At 34.8% G+C, this 14,722-nt stretch overlaps 1 protein-coding gene across 6 annotated transcripts in view; it reads left to right on the top strand.

Moving 5' to 3' along the window:
- The first annotated feature begins 1,459 nt into the window (after positions 1 to 1,459).
- LOC108945758 (uncharacterized) overlaps positions 1,460 to 14,722 on the top strand; it is a 63,003-nt gene continuing 49,740 nt past the window's right edge. For 4 of the 6 annotated variants that reach the window (XM_070177373.1, XM_070177372.1, XM_070177374.1 and 1 more), the window contains exons 1-5: positions 1,460 to 1,603; positions 1,908 to 2,110; positions 2,193 to 2,373; positions 5,509 to 5,588; positions 5,965 to 6,003. In XM_070177373.1, the coding sequence (XP_070033474.1) occupies positions 1,955 to 2,110; positions 2,193 to 2,373; positions 5,509 to 5,588; positions 5,965 to 6,003 (456 nt within the window). In that variant the 5' untranslated portion in view covers positions 1,460 to 1,603; positions 1,908 to 1,954. Of the gene's footprint in view, positions 1,604 to 1,907; positions 2,111 to 2,192; positions 2,374 to 5,508; positions 5,589 to 5,964; positions 6,004 to 14,722 lie in introns of those variants that run through there. The other 2 variants (XM_070177371.1, XM_070177375.1) reach the window with 2 other exon arrangements.

Raw genomic sequence — 14,722 nt, 5'->3', positions numbered from 1 at the left:
TTTTGTAATAACTAATATGTACAAAATCACGAGATGCTGAATCTATTCCAAAGCGCAGGTAAACATAATTGTAGTAGAAATGAATTATAGCTGACAACTCAAGTAAGAAATATTTTATATAAGTAATCCTTGATTTTATATTCCTAAATATTAGGAATTCCTATATAATTCATATAAGGAAAGAAACTTTAATTGATTTCGAAGTCCAAAATATTGGAGAAATGCTAATTTAAGTTTTAATGTATGCATGCTGAGCGTGTCTCTAAAAGCAATACAAGTACATAAAATTGCAAGTTCTAAAATAAAAATTATGTTGATCATGTTTAGGGAGGTGTCTACTTTAGTGGTTCTTTATTAAATTTGTTCTAGTACATGCTCCATTATAAAAAAATGTCTTAGAAGTATAGTTTCATTGAACGGTAAAACGCGCATATAACTTTAAATGAGCACTTGAGTACGTGCGTTGCATGTACATTTTATATTAGTTATTACAAAATTTATGTCTGATAATTTACCAATAATTAAAAATTCTTTACCAATATTATTTTACGAGAGTACTAAACTTTTCACATTTTATTATAAAAAAGGAGACTTCTAGACCTAAAAGGAGTGTAAAGTGTTCCCACTACCCTAATGTGAATATGCAATATTTTTTAATTATCCCCTTCTTTAATACGTCTTTTACTTCTTTTTTGTTTCTTTTAATTTCCTCTTCATAATTTTCTTTTATTTCTTTTTTTTCATCTATTTAATTTTTTGTTGGTGAAAAAGCCCACTAAACTGGAGAAATAAATAAATTTTCCTACACTTCAGATTTTAATTTCTTCTATTATTTAATATTTAATGAGAATACACACATCTTAGATGTCCTGAAAATTTTAGAATTATACTAATCATTTTATTAACAAAAAGTATTCCTAAATCTACCAAGATGTTCGAAACCCAAAAACTTGTATTATAACTATGTTAAATTTGTTTTTTTTTTTTGAAAGATTTTATCCTACAAACGTGGACTTCTTTCACAAGTATGGTTGTATATCATCTTTGACAAATATGATTATATATCATATAAATCAAATAAGGAAAAGTGTAATACATCAAATTTAGTTAAGTTTGAACTCTTAAGTATTAGTGAAATAATTAAAGTCCTAAATATTAGAAAAATTATAAATGACTGTTTTGTCCAATGTAACGTCTATTTTTGAAGGATAAAAAAGGCGAACAATATTTCGTTAAGAACTTTCGTACTTTTAATATAGTATATATATATATATAATATATATATAAGTATATAGATATAGATATATAGATATAAATATAGATATAAATATATGCATATAGGAAACTTGAGAAATACTTTTTTGTCCATATGAGCAATTAATAAGAACAAACCTTAATTGAAGTGGCAAAATAAAAAATAGTGGCACCTTTAAGGCGCCGCTTGCTAGTATTTAATAAATACCAAAAATGTTCACTTATTATTTTTGAACCTACCCTGAACATAAGGACCATTTTTCTCGGAAGGAAGAAAAAAGAGACCGTGTTCGCGGTCTGTAATCCAAATGGCTCTGCTCTTGTAAAGCAGATATCCCAGGTGAAAAAGGTGAGATTAAATTCCCTTGAAAGTTCAATTGCTCCTGGTGGATATATTTTCTTGATTACTGTGGTGGATTTACATAATTCCTTTGCTATTTTCAAATGGGACCAAACCTAAATTTTTCTACTTCATCACTACTTAGTGTATACGCCATTTGTAGCAGAAAATTTTATTGAACTTTATAGTTGTGGTTGTTCAGCATATATATTGTCAATTAGTATGCACTCAGTAGCTGATATAATGTGAAACGTTTTGAATATTTGTAAATGTTATCTTCGAAACTTTTAACTTAATTTCTGGATTTTCAGAGTATTTTGTTGAAGTTGAAGTGTAATAAGGGAGCAAGTTTCAGAGCACATGGCATGTCATCAACTGTCACATTGTTTGAGGACTCTCTTTCACTTAGGGAGTAAAAAGATATGGTTTGCTCAGTTGCCTAGTGGCAATTTCAGTAGTTCCCGTTTCAGAAAGTTACATCCCATTTGTTCTTTATCGACATCTCCTCTTAATAGGGTAAATAGAAAAAGCTTCCATTAGTCTTTATCTTCAGTCCCTTGTACTTTTCAACATTAAAGCACTAATTATAATTTGTCAGGGTTACTGCAGAGCCGTTTCTTCTGCTAATAATGTTGAAACAGAGCAACTGTTACGTAGAAATGTGCTTTTTGATTTTCCCCATACTCAAATTAAGTCGCCCAATCTTGATCCTTCGAATGGCAGAGTCATGCTCATTGACGGAACCTCAATAATTTACCGAGCTTATTACCGGCTGCTTGGTATGTTTTTTGTCTGTATCATTGATTGTCGTATTCATCCTACTTTGGATATTGATTGTGGGTATTTGTGATGTATTAGATCTACAAAGCATCAACTATATATAATCAATAAAATCTGCTTTTGCTTTGCATTTCTTATCTTGATAACCATAATTTCCAATAATGGAGAAATTGTTATACAATATTTGAACAGTTTCAGTATATTGAAGTAGATTTTAGGTCTTATAGAAGCCATGCCAAAATGCATTTTTGCAATGCTTGAAATTTGAATGGTGTTTAATGACAGATTCTGTTTGATTGCTTCTGCAATATGAGAACATAGAAAGTTAAGGCACAGAGGGAGGGGGGAGGGGTGGACCTAAGTGAAGAATAGAATTGACAAAAGCAAGTGGACAAATCAATAGATGGAAAAAGAAGAAGATTCAGGAAAAGAAGAATACTAAAGTTTCTTAATGAGTTAATATAATCTCTTGGAGAATGACATTTTTGTGTACGCCTTGTATGTGGGGAAATTTATGCATCACTTTAATAGAACTCGTACCTTGTATAAATCTTTGGTTGGAAAGATCAAGTATCTGTAAGTTCCTTTAGGAACGAATAAAGCACTGATAATTCAGTTAATGACGGATGTATGAATTCTTCACAGAACAGAAGTACGATGAAATCAAGTGATCACAGCAGAAAATCCTGCAATATATTCTAAAACATAAGAAACAAAACATTCACAAAAGTGCTGAGTCTCCAATTAAAGGACTTCACAGGGTAGATGCATACTCTTTGAAGTTCCATTGCTAGTGAGAAGTAGTAGGAATTTATCTTCAGCTAACAACTACAAATTTGAAAGTTTCTTAATCAATAGTGGAGCAATATTTACCTGCTCGAGCTCCCAATATTTTTGATGGTCCCAATTACTCTCCGTAGGAGCCTCTACCTTCACATTAGTTACTATTTTGTGAAAAAAGTATTTGTCATGCTGAAACTTGTTTTCTTCGCGTTGCAACTTGCATAGAAATACTTTTTTTTGTTAACCGGTTATTTGGAGAAGAGGGAAACAAAGAGAAAGGAAGGAACAAGAGATAGAAATAAAAATGAAGAAAGAAGTGAATGAAGATCATTTTCTTTCCTATATCTGATTTGAGAGGAAATAAAGAGATAAATGGAACAGAGATTAAAACATCAGCCTATTTACTTTAGTCACTAAGTAGGTGGGTCAAGAGAAAAGGAATTTTACACTTATTTTATCAAACTGAAAAAGGAAAAGAATCCTTTATATATAAAAAATAATTCCTTTTCCTTTGTTTTCTCTTTCCTTTTCTGTGGACGAGGCATTTGTTGGGTATAGGAAGAACAAAAACCTTTGGTTATATATGGAGGATTGTATGGGATTAAAGGCCCAAACCAAGAAAAGCAAAAGCGTTAGCAAGAGGCCTTTTTCTTTTTTGGGTGGATAAGAGAAACAAGATTTCTTAAGTATGGTACTGCCATTTTGAGTTATCAATCACTTTCTTTTTTATGTGCCTTTATCAGAATTTACTTCTTTAATTGCTTTTTATTTTGTACTGAGGTCTCTACTTGAGGTTTGAGTTTGTTTGTGCTTGGTATTTGGTAGAACTCAAGAGAGAGCTCACCGGCATATCATGGAGAAATTTGCTCTTCTTTCTTAGACTTTAGTATTAAATCTTGTGGTCATGGTGCATTGCTTAAAGCTTAATATCAATTATTTCACATATTGATATAAGATGAGGTACTAGACAATGAAATCCAACATTGGTGTAAAGCATTGCTCTAATGCCATTAGGCCAGAGTCTCAAAAAATAGGTTGACGGAAAGTTAATATTCTTAAATGCAAGTTGTCAACATGAAGTATGTTATCATCATTAATAGACCTATGAAGTGCTAATTTGTCGTTTCCCTCTTCGTCCTATTCTAACCTTCATTTCTCATTCCGTATCATCTTTTTTCTTTTTTCTATTTGCGGGGGACTTTAATAACGTGATCCAAATTCTATTAGCTGATGAGGCTTTCTGCAAAATGATTTAAAGATGACGATTTAACATCTTTAGAATGTACTTACTCATAGTCCAACTTTATCTATTATGTTAAATTTCTTTTTAAGCCATATCCGATTTGCTAGATGGCATAAGTCGAAGGCTTTTTTGTGCTTGACTGCCCGACTGACTTACAATGCCGGAAGTTTCTTCTACTTGGTTTATGTTGATACAGTTTTTACAGTAATTTACCCTTTTATTACCCCCCAAAGTTATATGTCATAGCTGGACTGCATTGAAGGAAGCGTGCCTCACTCAAGATAATCTTTGCAAAAGGAGTATTCCCATAGTTAATAGATGCTACATGTGCCAGCAGGATTTTGAAACAAACAGACATCTATTTTTGCATTGTCCAGTTGCTACGGATATTTGGAATATGTTCCTTTCAGTTTTAGGACTCAACTGTGTGATGCCAGAGAGTATTAAAGATGCTTATAGTAGTTGGAGTCTATGGAAAGTTGGTAAATCCATCAGCAAGATCTGGAAAATGATTCCTGGATGTATTTTTTGGGCTATTTGGACAGAAAGGAATAGAAGATGTTTTGAGGGTTTAGCAACTCCAAATTACTCTTTGAAAGCTAATTGTATAGTTTTGTTATATAGCTGGAGTAACCTCTCCCCTATTAGCTCCCCCGAATTATTTTTGGATTATGTTAGCTCCCTAACACTAGCATAGGACCATCTGTACAGAGCTAACATATCATCTTTTGTATTAGCACCTGGACAGTGCTCTTTTGCATCTTCTTGATGCTTTTTATAATATCTCTTACTTCATAAAAAGAAGAAGTAATTTACAGGGCTAAGACATCAATGAGTATGCATATTTTGCTTCTGATACATAGTTAAGCTTCTTGAATTGGAAAACTGAAAGAAGCAAATTATAGAACACTTTGACGAGGGAGGAGTAAAGTTAGTGCGAATTAGAATTTTGTGTTATTTCACTTGCTAACTTGATAAAGCTAGACCTTTTATCATGAGCTTATTGGAATATAGATAATCCCATTAGATATGGACATGTGTTCTTCCTCTCCATGTCTGGTGAAATCTTCTACATTTAGTGATAATTGTTTCTTTATGTTTTGAGCAGCTAAACTGCACCACGGTCATCTTTCACACGCTGATGGCAATGGAGATTGGGTACTGACTATATTTACAGCATTGTCACTTGTAAGTCTTTGCTCCTTTAGCTTCCTGATGTTTCTTGTGATATTTTAACATGGGCAAAGTTAGGCAATTTCGTATCTACATTGCGGGATTACCCTTTAAACCTTAGACGCCTTTGTAAATGAAGATGTTTTCTGTCTTAAGGAACTCCTCCATGCTTGTTTAATACTAGGGTGAACTTTCATAAAACAATGTAGTGAATCCAGAAATTAAGAATTCCCAGAAAACTTTAAATTTCTTATTTTAACTCAAGCGACTCGCTAATTTAGCTCTTCTGTAGTTGCTTGAATTAGTTTGGATCTACTGTATAGATCTACAGCGGTCGTCTTCTTTTATTTATGGTTCATATATTGATCTAGCCAACATGCTTATATTGCAGATTATTGACGTTCTGGAATTTCTTCCTTCACATGTAGTGGTAAGCACCTTTTATTCTCTGTTTATATTAATGTCAAAATACTCTTCAGTATTAGCCAATAGGATTGTTGTTGTCATCTTTACTTCTTTATCGTTCCTTGATGTACTTTCAAGGTTTTGCACCTCTCAAGTACAAAGAAGAGAGAAAAACAAAAGCACTCCGCTAAAGTTTTTCACAAAACTAGCGAAAGCGTTCTTCAAACTCACGTTAGAAGAATGTAAGATGAAAAGAAACCTCACCCACACGTTCTTCAATCCCGCAAGATTGCAAGAAGCGTTGAATAAAGGAAGAACCGTGAAATAAAAAGTAAATCACGTTTTTGAAGCAAGAGCTTAGAAAAACTAATCACCCATCATTATTTTCAGCATATTGAGCCCTTTAAATAGGCTTTATAATGAGTAAAATTGATGAGGTTAAGAAAAACTAATCCTAATTAAACTAGAATAAGAATAAGAATAAGAGTAAGAAAAATCTATCCTAACTAAAGTAGAAAAGAAAATTCTAGTAAGAATGGGATACCAACTAACAATCCTAGTTTGACTAGAACTACGAATATAATCCTACTAAAATAAGAATTAAATTACCAGGAAACAAGAAATAAGAAATCTTAGTCTTCAAGGAAAAGAAATCCTAATCTTGGATGGATTCTTGGACTTCTTGAATTTCTTGGATTCTTGGCCTTCTTGATCTTGCATCATTCTCCCTTGGTTGAAAAAGACTCGTCCTCGAGTCTAACAACTTTCATAAATGGCGCAAGATTTGCTATAATAAATAATGAGGACCCAATGTTCACCAGGTTTCAAGTTACACTTTGCTAGCTTATCATAGAGCTTCTTCACGTTGTAAGAAAACTTAGCATGTGATCGAACTAAATCCCACTTTCTAAGTTTCAACTTTCTACCATGCCTTCTCTATGTAATCTTTCTATATTGACTATCAAACTTCAACTGACAATATGAAGTTATTGGTGTTAGAACTTCATGAAACTTAGCCAACTCCATGTCTAACTTTGAATTAAGCATGGAGATCAACGCTCTTCTTGGGAATGCATCAATTGCATCGCTTGTACGCCATTAGTCACTTTGATGATAGCCATACATATTTATGACGTGAAGACATCTTGTTTCTCCAATATATGGACTCAAACTCTCCATTATGCACTCCCTTTTGGGTAATCTTTCCTCTTGTTCATGCATATTTTTATGGACTTTAGGATTAACACAATATGCTGACTTGTTTGGGATGATTGAGTCAACAATCAAGTCAATATTGTGTTGAGCATCTCTGAAAGACGAAAAGTCAACGACACAGATGGCTGGATAATCCAATGGATCGTCATAAAACTTTGGTGGTAATTCCTCAAGTTTTGGATCCAATGCATGTTTCTCATCTCTTTGATATTGGTCTTTCATCAATTTTGTCCTCTTCATTCCCTTGATTATCTGAATATTTATCATATTGGGCATGGTGCATTGGTACTCTTATGCCTTGGTCGGCTTCAACCTCTTCAACTTGCTAAATATATCTTGATCTATACGGTTGAATTGGTGAATACCGAAGTGGTAGACGTGGCGGTAGCACTGGTATGTTATGTGGTGATTGAAGCACCAAACCTTCAACCAATTCAGTCATATGCCGTATTGATTCCATCAAGCTATTTAGCTGCAATTTAATTTCTTCATTGTCTCGCTCAAGGACTGTAGTTCTTAATTTCTTAATTTTTAATTGAAGATCCATTGAAGAGGATCACAAATTTGCTATTTTCTTATTTGGTGACACGATGAATAAGATAGCAAGTCAAGAATTCGAATCTGGAACCTGTGCTGTGATACCAAATTGATGTACTTTCAAGGTTTTGCACCTCTCAAGTACAAAGAAGAGAGAAAAACAAAAGCGCCCCGCTAAATTTTTTCACAAAACTAGCGAAAGCGTTCTTCAAAAACTCACGTTAAAGGAATGTAAGATGAAAAGAAACCTCACCCACATGTTCTTCAATCCCGCAAGATTGCAAGAAGCGTTGAATAAAGGAAGAACAGTGAAATAAAAAGTAAATCACGTTTTTGAAGCAATAGCTTAGAAAAACTAATCACCCATCATTATTTTTAGCATATTGAGCCCTTTAAATAGGCCTTATAAGGAGTAAAATTGATGAGGTTAAGAAAAACTAATTCTAATTAAACTAGAATAAGAATAAGGGTAAGAAAAATCTATCCTAACTAAAATAGAAAAGAGAATTCTAGTAAGGATGGGATACCAACTAACAATCCTAGTTGGACTAGAACTACGAATATAATCCTACTAAAATAAGAATTAAATTACTAGGAAACAAGAAATAAGAAATCTTAATCTTCAAGGAAAAGAAATCCTAATCTTGGATGGATTCTTGGCCTTCTTGATCTTGCACCATTCCTGGTGACAAATTGCATTTGCTCAAGAAATTTGAGTTAGATCTGCAAACAAATACTGGAAAAGTTGGATTGTTTAGGTTGTGAGTGTACTGCTCTAGTAGTCTATACTGTACAGTTGGTGCTGTTGCTGCCACTTAGTGCTTTTTGAAGACTACTCAGATTTGATTGTATTATACTATTATCAACTTGCAGTAACTAACTTTTATGAACTTTTGGTTTTATTTTGAAAGAATAAACAAGAGAAAAGTTTTGGCATCCACAAGACTAGAATGAAATTCCAGGTAATGAGATTCCATGTAGTGCTTCAAACAAGTTTGTTTCTGATACATTTCAAACAAGTTTGTTTCCGATACATCTCTTGTTCCCTCATAACTTGATCTTCCTATAAAAGGGCATTCTGGTGCATAAAGCATCCTGCATTCACGGAGGATCTGAGGAAGGGCCTCACCCTAGGGGGCGTAATGTAGACAACCTACCCTAATGCAAGCATTATTAACTGCTTCCACTGCTCGAACTCGTGACCTATATGTCACAAGGACACAACTTTACCATTGTTTCAGGACTCCTCTTCATATTTTGATCTTCCTATAGCTAAAAGAAAATGTGTGAGAGAAGTCATTGAGCACCCCATGTCGAACTTTGTGTCACATAAAAAAAATGATCCTCTTCCTTTTCAGCTTTTCTTTCTCGATTATCTAGTTTGGAGATACCAAAGCATGTGCGGGTTGCTTTAAATGTTCCTGAATGGAGGGACAATTCTAGAAGAGATGAGGGCCCTAGAAAAAAATGAGACTTGGGAAATGATGGATTTACAACGAGGAAAGAAAACAAAGGGAAACACGTGTTTTCACCATTAAATTCAAGTCAGATGGGTCATTGGAAAGGTATAAGGCGTATGTTGTAGCTAAAGGATTTACTCAAACCTACGACATCGACTACCTTGAAACATTTGCTCCAGCAGCCAAGCTGAATCCTAGTAGAGTCCTTTTCACTGTTGCCGCTACCCGTGACTGGCCCCTTCAAGAATTAGATGTAAAATATGCATTCCTGAATAGAAAACTTGAAGAGGAAGTCTATATGACTCCTCCACCGGGCTTTGAAAACCGATTCGGGGCAAAGGTATGTAAATTTAAAAGGTCTTTATATAGTCTAAAGCAATCTCCTAGATCTTGGTTGGACAAATTTGCTCAGTTTGTCAAAGGTTTAGGATATTTTCAAAGACAAGCAAATCACACAATGTTCATTCGACATTCACTACAAGGAAAAATAACAATCCTTATAGTGTATATTGATGACATCATACTTTACGTTGAGATGACTCAACTGAAATGAAGAACCTAAAGGATCAATTAGCATCAAAATTTGAAATCAAAGACTTGGGACCTTTGAGGTATTTTCTTGGCATGGTGATGGCTGGATCAAAGGAAGGAATAATGGTGTCTCAAAGAAAATATGTATTGGATTTGTTAAAAGAAACAGGAATGAGAGGGTGCCACCCATAGAAACTCCTCTTGATCCAAACGTGAAGTTCGGGAATAAAGAAGGAGATTCGATTGACAAAGGCCAATATCAGAGATTGGTAGGGAAGATAATCTACCTATCAGACTCGTCCTGATATAGCTTTTGCAATAAGCTTAGTCAGTCAGTTTATGCATTCTCCCTGAAAAGAACATCAAGAGGCTGTCTACTGAATTTTGAGATACTTTGAAAGGCTCACCGAGAAAAAGATTGTTATACAAAAATAGCGATAAAGGAGCGTTTGAGGCATATAGTGGATGTAGATTGGCAGGGCCCTCTACTGACAAAAGGTCTACTTCTAGGTATTGTACATTTATTTGGGGAAATCTCGTGACATGGAGGAGTAAAAAGCAAAGTGTTGTGGCATGAAGTAGTGCAGAAGCGGAGTGCAGATCCATGGCTCTTGGAGTTTGTGAAATGATTTGGCTTAAGAAATGATAAAGGAACAACGAAGACCTATGACTCTACCGATGAAGCTATACTGCGACAACAAAGTTGCCATAAGTATAACCTATAATCCAGTTCAACATAATAGAAAAAAGCATAATGAGGTAGATGGACATTTCATCAAGGAGAAGCTCAAAGAAGGAAGTGTGTGCTTACTATTTGTGCCAACACACAACATATATCTCTACTACGGGGTTATTTAACCCGAGATTTGAAGGTCTTGTGAGCAAGTTAGGCATGTTGGATATCTATGTACCAACTTGAGGGAGAGTATTGATTTGTATTATCTGATTATGATCATATGAGGTCATATCAGATCAGATGAGTTAGGAAAGTTTCAGATTCTTAGGGATTAGATTTGAATTAGAATTATCTCTTAATTTTGGACTATCTAGAATCAAGGGATTATTTTCCTTTTGATTGATTGGCTAGTTCCTATAAATTATATACTCTTTGAATGAATAAAATATACTATTCCACTGGATGACCGACCATGTTGAGAGTTCTTGGTCTCTTTTCCCACATTTCTCCTCGTAACAGGCTGCTCTTTTGTATGTTCAACGTTCTCTTTGTTAACCAGATTATGCTTTGATTTTGTATGTTCAGAATTCAGGTCCTTATTATCTACAACATTTTTCATTCCTTATTTTTCCTAGATCACATTTTCATTCCTTATTTTTCCTAGATTACTGTCACCCACATTTAGGTACACAGGTAAATCAGATCTCTTTGGTTTTGACTTATTCCTTCATCATTGCAAAAAGAATCTTCTTCTACAAATTTCTCCCTTGCAGACGAGTGCCAAAAGAAAAGGTTGGGCTTCAAAAATGTAATTTCTATAGTAACCTCAATCTTTTTTTGATTTTAGATCATGACACTATACCCTTTCTAACTTTTGGCATAGCCTACAAAATTACTCTTTCTTGCACGTGGTTCTAGTTTGCTCCTATATGATCATGGTTGTGAACAAAAGCATTATACCCGAACACTTTTAATGGCCAATCAGTAGTTAGCATAGATGTAGTAAATTTCTCTTTGAATAGGCTAAAGGGAGTTATAAAACTAAGAACCTTAGATGGCATCCTATTTATTAAATAGGTGGCAGTCAAAAGAGCTTCTCCCCATAAATATTAAGGTTCCAGTTCCACTAAATGCCTATTTTTTCCCTCTCGAAAACCCTATTTGTTTGGGGGGGTGTCACGATAAGAATTTTGATGAATTATTCCCTTATTCTTGAAAAAATTCCGTACTGCTCATTGAAAAACTCTTAGCCACCATGATTCTTAAAAATTTGGATTTCCTCTTGAAGTTTCAATCATAGCATAAAAAACCTCGGACCACCTTTTTTACCTCTGTTTTATCTTTCAATAGCTAAACCCAGCTAAGCCTAGTGATCACATCAATATATTCACAAACCATTCTTTTCCATAATTTGTTAAAACCCTAGACGGTCGCCAAACATCACTCTGGATAATCTTAAATAGTTTTGAGGCATGATGATGAGCGAAAAAAAACGTTGATGTTTTTCCATTTCACAAAATTCACACCGAAAAATAGAAGGGCTTTTGTTCGTGAACAATTGAGGTAACAAATGCATTAGATAATAAAACCAGGACGACCAAGCCTACAATGCCAAAGCATAAACTTACTCTCAGTAAAAACAAAGTTCAAACAAAATGAATTATTGTTTACTGAATTGTTGTTATCCTCAAGAAAATAAAGACCATCCGATTGCTTAGCATTGCAATCATCCTCTTCAAGACCTTGCTATGAACTTCACCACAAAATGAGTCAAATTTTGCACGACAATTGAGTGATTGGGTTAATTTTGTAATTGATACTAAACTGACACAAGATTGCAAGTCAATTTCGACATAAAGGACATCAAGGTGGGTCAAGGAAGGAGTCAGTTTGATAGTTCCTTTTCCCGGTAATTGTTGAAAAAGATTCGGATTTTTTTGTCCCTGCACAAAGTAAGTAGAGAAAAAATGAAAAATTTCTGTCATATGTTCACTAGCTCCCTATGTTGCTCGGACTCTTCAAAAATGTTGGTGGGTGTATGCCGGATCCTCCAAATTTAGTGCATATTTGGAGGATCCGACACGGGTGCGGCAACACTTTTTTGGAGAGTCCGAGCAACATAGCTAGCTCCTGAATCAAGATTTAGGAGGTTACACCATTTGAGTGAGTACTTAGAAAAAATAAAGGGTACAATACCTGTTTGGGCAAAAGAATAAGAGAGGTTGGAAGGACTTTATTTACTGATTTGGAGTTGATTCTCAAGAAGCTTGTGCAAGAGCTTTAATTGCTCTTCGGTGAACGGAGCCACTTTTGAAGACTTTTTCCCCAGCTCTTCGCTGGTTGTTTGGAATGCTTGGCTGCCATGATTGTCAACCCTTTTATTTCTTCCGGTTTGGAGGTTTCCCGTAATTTTCCAACATGTTTCGCGGGTGTGCTAGTGCTTTTTACAGAAATCACACTAGGGTTTCTTCTTCTTGTCATCATCTCCCTTTTGCAGCTACAAGTGTGGAAGAATCTATTCCTTTTGGATCCGGATTAGGATCTGATTTCAACCTAATGTTGCTCCTGTTTCTTCTCTTCTTATTTTTGAGAAAGTTTCATGCAAAGAAGGCAATGTTTTTTTTCCAAGGATTTGAGATCTTCATCAAATTCTCTGTATAATCCCGCAAGGAATAGATACAACAATAATAAAAAATTCAGTATAATCCCACAAGTGAGGTTTGGGGAGGGTAATGTGTACGCAAACCTTACCCCTACCCTGAAGGTACAGAGGCTGTTTCCGATAGACTCTCGACACAAGGAAAGATGGAAAGAAAGCATTAGCAACAAGCAGAATAACAACAAGATAATAAGAAAACGAAACGAAAGGAACTACATGCAGTAATAGATATTTAACAATAATAGTATACAAGACTAACACTAATACTATTGGTATGGGAAAGAAACACTCTCGACTACCTACTAGCATTCTACCTTAATTCTCGACCTCCATGCCTTCCCGTCAAGGATCATGTCCTCGGTAAGCTGAAGCAACACCATATCCTGCCTAATCACCTCTCCACAATACTTCTTTGGCCTATCTCTACTTCTCCTCAGACCCACCAAGGACAACCTCTCATACCTCCTTACTGGGTTATCTGTGCTTCTCCTCTTCACATGCCCAAACCATCTCGCTTCGCACATTTTGTCCTCCACCAAGGCCACTCCTATCCTGACCCGAATATCTTCATTCCTAATCTTATCAGTCCTGATATACCTGCACATCCATCTCAACATACTCATTTCTGCTACTCTCATCTTCTGGACATGAGAGTTCTTGACTGGCCAACACTCTGCCCCATACAACATAGTCGGTCTAATAACCGCTCTGTAAAACTTACCTTTAAGTTTAGGTAAGTTCTAAAGATAAATTGTGTCGTTTTCTTACTTTTTCATTGCTCTCACACTATCCGTAGGACACTCCCACTCATCATTGTAGCATTGATTTAACTCTTGCGATAATGAAACAATTTCATTGTAATAGATGGTCACCTGTCTTTCTCCCTGCTTAGCTTTCCAAAGCTTAATTTTTAATTCAAAAATTTGAGAAGCATTTTCTACATCAAAGTAGGTTTCTTTAACAGCTTCCCATACATCCATTGCAGTGGGCAAAACTAAGTATGGTTTACTTATTGTTTGTTCCATAGAGTTTAGAAGCCACGCAATCACCAATTAGTTTTTGAACCTTTGGGCATTCATCTTTGGATATCCAGCTTCAAGTTTCCTGATTTCACTGGTCAAATGCCCAAGTTTTCCTTGGCCATCAATCGCTAATCGAACATATTGTGCCCACTCCAGATAACTTTTTTCATTCAACTTATGGGACGTTAGTTGAAAGGATAAATGAGATGGATAAATGATAAGAATCGCTGCTTTGATTCATGGTAGTCTCAGCTGGGATTGCACTAACAGAACCATCGACTTCTGTTGTTGCCACTGGGATTCTTTGCCCAGTAAAGGTTGTTTTAGCCATGAACTGATAAAGAAACAGGTATTGCTCTGATACTATGAAAGTTTTGGTATTGGAATAGTATGTTTTATTTATTCAAAGAGTATATAATTTATAGGAAAAAAGATCAATAAAAAGAAAAATAATCCGTTAATTCTAGATAGTCTAGAATTAAGAGTTTATTCTAATCTAAATATAATCGCTAAGAATTTAAAAGTTTCCTAACTCTTCTGATCTTTCTCATATAGTCATTAATCAGATAATACGAATCAACACTATCAGAAACTTTTCTAACTGATCTGATCTGATATGATCCCACTTCATCATAATTAGATAC

This window comes from Nicotiana tomentosiformis, chromosome 6, assembly GCF_000390325.3.
Source record: "Nicotiana tomentosiformis chromosome 6, ASM39032v3, whole genome shotgun sequence".
NCBI lineage: Eukaryota > Viridiplantae > Streptophyta > Magnoliopsida > Solanales > Solanaceae > Nicotiana > Nicotiana tomentosiformis.
The sequence above is the reverse complement of the archived record's forward strand: the minus strand, read 5'-3'. Positions and strand labels throughout refer to the sequence as shown.